Below are 8,509 nucleotides of genomic sequence, written 5' to 3' on the forward strand. Positions count from 1 at the left end.
AGTGTAAAGATTTCCCATGCTTCTAACACTTACCCTTTTCCAGGAAGCTTCTTCCCAAGAACTCTCTTGGCAGATTAACACAACAGACAAATATGAAAACAAGATTAAAGCAACAGAAGCTTTGCAGCCCCTATCTGATAGGAGTAACCACTTAGTCCAGTCTTCCAAGAACAGTTTTATACAGCCAAGGCTGACATGTTAGGATAACCAGCATTTGTTATCTCCTCCCCATTCTTTTAACAGTTGAACCCTTTGGTCAATTTTAATCAAAGCTCTACTTCATGAAGGATTTAAGCATAAGGTTTTCCTATTTTTTCCCATTAATATTAAAAAAAATTATTAATATACAGCAAAAGAGAAGTTACAGAAGAAACTTGATCTTTTTAGACATCAAACAAGGCAGTCACTACACAAAGCCACAAAAAGACAGATTTATCAGATTTACAGCTTACACAGATACCATTAGTGCCCACAACAATCCCCATCATCTCCAAAAAGCTTCAGACTGTGGTTTTCCCCTGACAGTTTTTATGCTTAAAACTCAGCCCCCACTTTAAAAGAGACACAAGTGGGTTAAGAATTTCTGTTCTCTTTGTCCCTTTGGAAAGGGATGCCTTAAGGCAGTCCTGCTTTTTCATACCCCACTCTGCATGGACAAGGAAATTACTCTATTTGTTTTCATTTAAGATTTAGAAAGAGAGCTCCAAGCATTCATAAAATTAACCTTACAAGCAACACATCCAGCAGCATAATACTAATAGGCCAATCAGTTAAACTTAACCAACCAGCACCATTTATCACCTTCAATTGTATTATTCAGTCCATTAACAAGATGTTCCCAAATCAAATCCCAAAATAGATATCCTCTATTTTACTGCTACTGTTCTTGAGTCTCCTGCCAGGTGAACAGCATTTATCTTCAGAACACCTGTGTCAGGGGGCCAAGTGTTATTTGCAGCTCTCTAGAGGGAGGGAGACAGAGCTGCACTAGAGGTTGACAGGGTCAGTCAGAGTCAAGGGTGCTGCTCTGAGTTCCTTCTGCCTCAGACTTGAATCCTCAATATTGGAGCTCACTTTTAGTCTTGCTTTCTCATTCTCTCTATTCCTGCCTTACCTCCTTCCCTTCAAAACAGTGATGATCTCAAAGATTATTAGCATTATAATCATGATTTTCCACAAGGAAGCTTTCAAACAATTTCTGGTCATGAAGAATGAAAGTCTCAAGCATGCATTTGCTCAGTTTATTGTGAGTCTATACATTACTGTAAAAAGGCTTTGCCTCACCTGGTGACCATGCAAAGTATAGAGAAGTCTTCCTTCTAACAAGTCCAGAATCTTAAGAGTTGAATCACTGGAAGCAGTAACCAGATAGTTTCCAGAGGGATGAAAGGAAAGGCTGTTGACCACAGAGCTGTGCACTAAGGATGGAAAAAAAAGTATAACAGTCACCAAGACCAATTTACATAAGCCCAAGGCAAAAGAACAAAATAAAGCACAAGCACATTGCAATTTTCTGCTATAAAATTTAACAGGAAAATTATCATGGGGGAAACATTCCACAAAAGCTCTTCAAAGCACTGGAGAACAATAACAGTAACTCAATTCTTGTAAAAATAGGCACTACTTTACTGAAAGGAAACAGAAAGCTTTGCCAATTATTCTGGGAGATTTAATGCTACAAAAGCTTCCAGTATAGCCCCAAAATGTACTGTATGTGCAAGTGAACTACAGGATTGTGTGAGAGTGCTGGACATTGATGTACTTTACTGCTGTGGAGCTGCTGGTCTCACTCTCAAGTCATTCTAGATTAAAATCTGCATCTCAGGACACTGAGAAGACTGAAATTACAATGGAAGACACACGAGTTGATACTGCACAACTTCTTTTGGTTTACTACCTGACTCTAGCCAAGACTGGGGTTAAGAAAAACTAGGAAATAAGAGCAACTTGAAAATGGTCCAGTAAAAGCATTATTTCCTCAGACATCCTATCTGTCTCGCCAAAAATTTAAAACAAATACAAATAGACAAACTATCAAAAGTGTGAACTTGCAATAAAGCCATTTTCCCTGCATGAAGATGAAGCCCAAGATTTATTCTGAAAAAAAGCTAAAGAAAATGTTCTAGGAAAAAAGTCAAACTTCACTGAAGTTCAATGTAACATTAAACATTTAATATATGACTTTTTTCCCTCCCCAAACTTTTACAGAACAGGCTATTGAACATATTTATTTATGAGAACACGCAGTACCTCACATATGCCCAGCTTCCCGAGCGTATGTGACATTCCAGAATATTAATATGCCTGAGGAGGGATTTAACCATCCAATTATTCCTAATTATACTATATGCCCTCCAAATGTTCTGGTATCTCAAATCTACTACTTCTGATACATCACACCCAACTAAATTTATATTCTGTTGAGAGTCTACTGTGCATTTCAAATCCACACTGCATATTAAGAAACCCCTTAAAATACCATTTTAAGTACATTAGAAGCAAATATTATTTTTCGTATACGTGGATTTGAAGCAGATAGCTGAAATAACTTTGCTCAACTGTAAAACAAAATGTCTCTACTTTTGAAATTCTCAGGAACACTAAATACCTCAGCTAAGTTCTGAAAACAACTCCTCTTGATCCAGACTGTTACAAAACAAAAAACCCTTAACACAGGTAACTTCTAAACTGTAATTCTTATTGGCGAATACTGTCTCTTGTCACACAGCTAGATCTTCCTCTACCCCCAACCCTGTATCATGCTACCTATTGAAGGACAAAAAGGTCTGTGTGGAGATTTTTCTTATGAAAGAGTGATAAATATCTTTCTCCTTTGAAAATCTTATTCTGAGTGATTTGTAGTATTCCTCACGCCCTTAGTGTCTATATTCAGATAAATGCAAGTCTATCTTGTCAACTAAGGAAAGTCCTGAAAGGAATCACATCAGAAATAGACAAGGTTAGTAATGTATCACATTTCCAAGTTTCAGAAACTAAATATTTCCAGCTTCACAAGAAATCTTTCCCATAATGGAAAAGTCACACAGACTGTGGCTGCATAAGCAGTCACAGCTTCTGTGCCCAAGGAGATGCTGGCTCTTGTAAACTCAGAGAAAAGTTCATCTCTGCTGTCAAAGCAGCTCATACCTCCCACAAGACCATTCATAACACCTTTCCAAAAAAGTGCCAACACATCCTGCCAGCTCACTTGATTTCATGCTGTGAACAAGAAATCCAGTGCAGCACCAGGTGGCAACTCCCAGTGACTCCTTGCTAGAAGCCCACCCTTCTGCCAGCCAAGCCCAGCAAAGCAAGAGCCTCTTAGGGGACTTACACTGGGGGTTAACATCTAAAAGTGAGTCCTCCAGCCTGCACAAAACTGTCCCAAGCCCCACAACACTTGTCTTTTGTAATGTGACCCTTACTATCACCAGGGGGAAGATAAATTAGGATGAATATGAAACAGTCACAGTCTCTACTGAACAGATAACCACCATCAGCCCCATCCAAACGGGACTGAAGTACCAATTATTCTTTTTAAACAGGAATAAAAACCAGGTTAGAGCTGTTTCCATAGACCTGCTACAGAGGTGTCCCACACACAGCTTTGGACATGGAAAAAATGTCAGGCAATAAACACTGGCCATTTTTGTAAGGGCTGTACAAAAGAGTCAGTGCCAAGCAGAGAACCAAATAAAGCATCTGTGTGTTCTCCTGTACAGTAAGAACGTGACCAGAGCATACTTTGCTTGGCTCAAAGAAAAACACACCATACAAAAGGTTTTGCAGCTTGCTCTCTACTTCCAACTTTCATTTACAAATGTCACAGTTGGAACAAGTGCTGGCAACAAGAGCAACACTGCTAAAAGACTAATCAGTGCTGGAAACCAGCCCAACCTTCACACGCAAGAGCCCGAGGCAGGGCTACTCATCTATTAACTCCTCCATGCAACTCCATGTTTAAAATGGAGTCCCTGGGAATCAGGCAGCATCAGCACATTCTGAGGGCACAGATGCCATCTAGTGGGACAGGACTAGGGGAGCCACAAAACTAAATCAATTTAGCCAAAAGGAGGTATGTATAAACCCTCAGAAGGGCAGGACTTACAAACATCTCCAGAACATGTTACAAACACATCAGTTTGTGGCCACAGGTGCATGAAGTGATTGCAAAAAACCATCATTGCAATTTAAGGTTTCTTCAGCTATTATTACTATTTTTAGTTAAAGGTTTAATACACAGTTAGGATTTACACAGTAGCTGTTAAAAATAACACTCACCCCAGGAAAATGATCACTTCAATAGCAAGGGTGTCACACTAAAATGCCATTCAGAAAGGGTGGGATACCAGGGAAATATGTCATTCCAAGACAAAAATAAACCTGGCAGCCAAGCCTAAACCACATTAGATTTGGACAATTTAATAGCAGTAAGTGGAAACCAGGAAGAGACAACTTTTGAGCCAAGTTATACTGTGGCTGGAAACATGCACTGCAGATCTTGCCACCATTGAAAAGCTGATAAAGCAGGTTAAAGGACAACCTGACACTGCCCGAGTATTTAAAAACACTACTGATTTTAGCAACAAGACTCCAGGAAGGCATTTCCAAGTTTTGATATGGGCCACAATTTAACAATACTTATTACACAAATTGCACGCTCAATACTGATGAATTGGAACAACAGTCACCAAGAAGTTTGATTTCTATTAGATTTTGTTAACTATCAGAGAGCTGGGAGTGACTGTGATCCAGAAGAATGACTGAACTTGGGAGACTGTCACAGCAGGAATGGACCAGGAATGCACAAAAGCTTATGTTGAGGGCAGAAAGAACACATCAAGCTCCAGCCCCATGTCTCTGATCTGCTTTATGAGCATGCCAGAAGCAGTTCCTCAGGAAAAGTTAGCAAAATTAAGTTTAATAAGCTATCAACACCTATCAACAGTGAAAACAGTGCTGGAGAATGTATTCATTTTAAAATATCACAGCAGGCTTAAAAACTGTTATTAGCAAAGAAAAGCCACATTTTGGATGAAGAAACTAATGCACAGAATAGGTCAATCAATCTCACAGAAGCTGGCAGGGAAGGGAAAGCACCCTTTTCCTATCCAGATCTACCACAGAACAGCACTAATCAGTGGGACAAGAACATGTAATGGGAAGAGATGCCATTTGGCATCATCAAAGCTAATTATGGAAGCTGAAAAACAAAGTTTGGAAAAGGAACCATAAACATGGATCATAGTATAGAATTGCAATTGATTGATTTTGATTTCCCTTATTTGTTAACTTTTCCTAATTTTCTCATAAAAGAGCCTAACATTTAGAATTGCTGGAATACAATTCTGACTCCTCCTATAGGCTTATTCAGAGGCAAAGGCCACATCCTTTTTATTGCACACCACCTTCTCAGTAACAGTGAACAGGAGCCAAATGGCATCACAGGTAAGACCCATGCCCACCTGCAACATGGGACAGCTTCAGGATTAGCTCTGGAGCTAAACACAAAGCAAAGCATGACATCTGGTGAAGAAAGGCTCCTGCTGGCAGGCCTAACCCAGCGCCTTTTTGGAAAAGCAGCAGCTGATGGAGAAACAATCACTGGACTTCAGAGCAATTGGCATCAATACATGGAAAGGTTCAGCTTTTGTAAGCTGTTAACTTGCCTTGGTAGTGTTGCAGCAGTCTGTTCATCCTGACATCCCAGAGCTTCACGGTGCTGTCCGTACCGCCCGCGGCAATGCAGTTACCGCTGGGATGGAAATCCACGTGGTTCACAAACCTGCAACAGCACCAAACCCAGCTGCTTACCTGCAACTCCTGCTGCACGTCAAAAATGCCTCTTCAACAAGGGAAGCTACATCATGACTCACTGAACGTTAAGGAAAGGAGGAGATAACCTGAAAATTGATCTTGCTGAATTTCTCTTAAGACCTTGCTTCGAACCCCAGCCAGACTGCAAGCTCCTACCTAAGCACATCTTCAGTAGTTCACATTACAGGTGTAGGAGCTGTAGACACAAACCTCCTGAAATCTGATGGATCCAACTGTCACAACAACATTTTCAAGTCTTCATTTAATGTTTGCATAATATATGTCTTCTACTAAATTAACATTATATCCAGAGTGATGTGTACAAGACTGAACAGAGATTTTTCTTCTGTAAATTAAATTTAAGATGGAACTTAGTGAATTTGTGCCTGAAATCGTATGTTGCCCCTTGGAAAGTAGCAAGAATGAGGCCAAATTTCTTTCTGGCCCTGAATACAATCAATTTTTAGTTTGAAAACATAAGTACAATAAAAGCTTCAGACCCTTCAGGCAAAGATAACTCCTCACCAAAGAGATTGGATAAAATTAATTATCTTTTGGCTATTCTTTAGCAAGTACTGAAAAAATTTGAGCTATTTCAATAGGTTGTTTGGACAAGACACATACTTAAGAGCAATGAAAAAAATAACGTCTGAATTTGTCTTATTATCATTGTATATTACCTCGAAAGAACAAAATATTGCACTAGAAATTCAGTGCAGCAATGAATTAGGGAGATTCCAGTCTCAGTTCTCTGAGGATTTGTTTTATGTTTCTGGGTAAATTATCTTTTGCTACATTGCATGCAGAAAAATAGCTGTTAAATTTGGAAAGTGAGGGTTTTGAATAACCTCATTATTTAAAAACTTGAAGATGAATCAAAGCATCCAAGTGCTGTTCCATCAGTACTTTTGCACTTTTAATTTATGTCAACTCAGAGCAAAATAAAAGAAGAAATAAGGAATTAAAGCATCTCCAAAAGTAAATAAGCACAAAGAAACTGAGGCTTGATGTGCTGGACAGTTACTGAAATATAACCCTCACAGTTCTAACCTCGAGCAGTCAAAGGGGCCAGGGCAATTCTGGACTGGGCCCTCACACTGGCAAATTTTGTAAGAGGTGCTAATGGTTTTTTAAGCAGTTTTATAATTGCCAGGACAGGGACCTCTGAACCTCACAAGCCAGGTGTAAATTGCCCACTTCAGACATGAGCACCAGGAACTTACCCTCCATGTTCACAGAAGGAGTGGATGCATTCTCTGCTGGTTTTGTCCCACAGCTTGACAGTTTTATCATCACTGGATGACACTATCAATCGTCCATCAGGAGAGAATCTAAGGCAAGAGCGACAGCAATTAACAAAAGCCCTCCAATGAAAGGAGTACAGGGTCGACTGAATTTGGCCAGGTGTTTTGACAGCTTGGTAAACACACCAAGCTTTTCAAAAAGTCACAGAGGCATCAGTGAGACTGAAAATCCAATCACTAAGTTGAGGGAAAAGAAAGCAAGCCCTAAGTACTCAAACCATCCCTAACTCCACGAGCACATAAAATAACCCTCAGAAAAGTCCTGAGTCTGACTTAAGATCTTGCGCCTTACTTGTTTTAAGTGTACCTCAAGTTGTTTCTCTGCCCTGATTCAAAACAATTCCTGCCTTTGCCACAAGAGTTCAGAGCAACACAGCCGCACACAAGAAAACAGCTGCAGCAGAGCCTTCACCATTCCAGTGCCTTAGGAGAATATATTAAAAGTTCCCATCTCAAAATATCATATACATGACAGATCCAGATCTCTCTTCACAGGAATACACATTACAGAATCAGGACTTGAGTCCCTAACTCTAGATCATCAGACATACTGGAAAAACATCCTTTCTGCTCTTCTGTGGGCATCTATAGTGCTACCAGCCACTGCCACCACCACATTCCAGAACTCTTCACCTACAGAGGAACCATGGCTTTAGCCTAGATACACATATGCATAAATAACTCCTAGAAACCAAATCTGAAACCATTATCAGGAAATAATGTTCTTATCATGGCAGCATTTAAAATATTTTAGAGGTAGCACTAGTGATCATTTTAACAAGGGGCATGACAAGTCTAAAGAAACTAAACTGAAATAACAGCGGAAACCTCTCCTTTTTTCCTATTAGCAACTTCAAGACACAGAATTCTCCTTACCAGATAAAAACAAAACAAATCACAAAGCAGGAAAGTCTCTGCTTGACAGAGATTACTGGAGAAACACAAAGTGAGTGCAGACTATTAATCAAAGGATGTCTCTGCAGGTCAGCAATGTTTTCAGTCACTAGACACACCTGAATCACCCTGAAGAGAAATGTGTTGCACCAGACCATGACACTGAGCCTCTGCTTTGAGGGATAAATCTCCATCTCTGTCTGTCAGAAGGCCGTACTCACCTGGCACAGCGAACCCAGTTGATGTGTTGACTCAGTGAGAACAGAAACTTCTGCCTGTGAACCGTCCACACTTTGATGGTTTTGTCATCAGAAGCTGTAACTAAGGACTGGCCATCGCTGGAGAAATGAACACTTCTCACGGTTCCTGTGTGAGCCTTGAACACAGTCGATTCTCCTTTGCTAGACAAAAGGGAAGAGTTCTTTAAAACTGCACAACAGGGCAGCAAATGCATTTGTTTTCTGTACCTGAAAACACAGAGCTGCTGCATGCTG

At 40.1% G+C, this 8,509-nt stretch overlaps 1 protein-coding gene across 2 annotated transcripts in view; it reads right to left on the reverse strand.

The window, feature by feature from the left end:
- POC1A (POC1 centriolar protein A) overlaps nt 1-8,509 on the reverse strand; it is a 42,851-nt gene that overhangs the window by 32,647 nt on the left and 1,695 nt on the right. For both annotated transcript variants that reach the window (XM_031058168.1, XM_031058167.1), the window contains exons 3-6: nt 8,237-8,416; nt 7,041-7,148; nt 5,670-5,785; nt 1,285-1,418 (exon numbers count right to left, since the gene is read on the reverse strand). In XM_031058168.1, the coding sequence (XP_030914028.1) occupies nt 1,285-1,418; nt 5,670-5,785; nt 7,041-7,148; nt 8,237-8,416 (538 nt within the window). The remainder of the gene's footprint in view (nt 1-1,284; nt 1,419-5,669; nt 5,786-7,040; nt 7,149-8,236; nt 8,417-8,509) is intronic.

Source organism: Geospiza fortis, unplaced genomic scaffold, assembly GCF_000277835.1.
Source record: "Geospiza fortis unplaced genomic scaffold, GeoFor_1.0 scaffold78, whole genome shotgun sequence".
NCBI classification, from domain to species: domain Eukaryota; kingdom Metazoa; phylum Chordata; class Aves; order Passeriformes; family Thraupidae; genus Geospiza; species Geospiza fortis.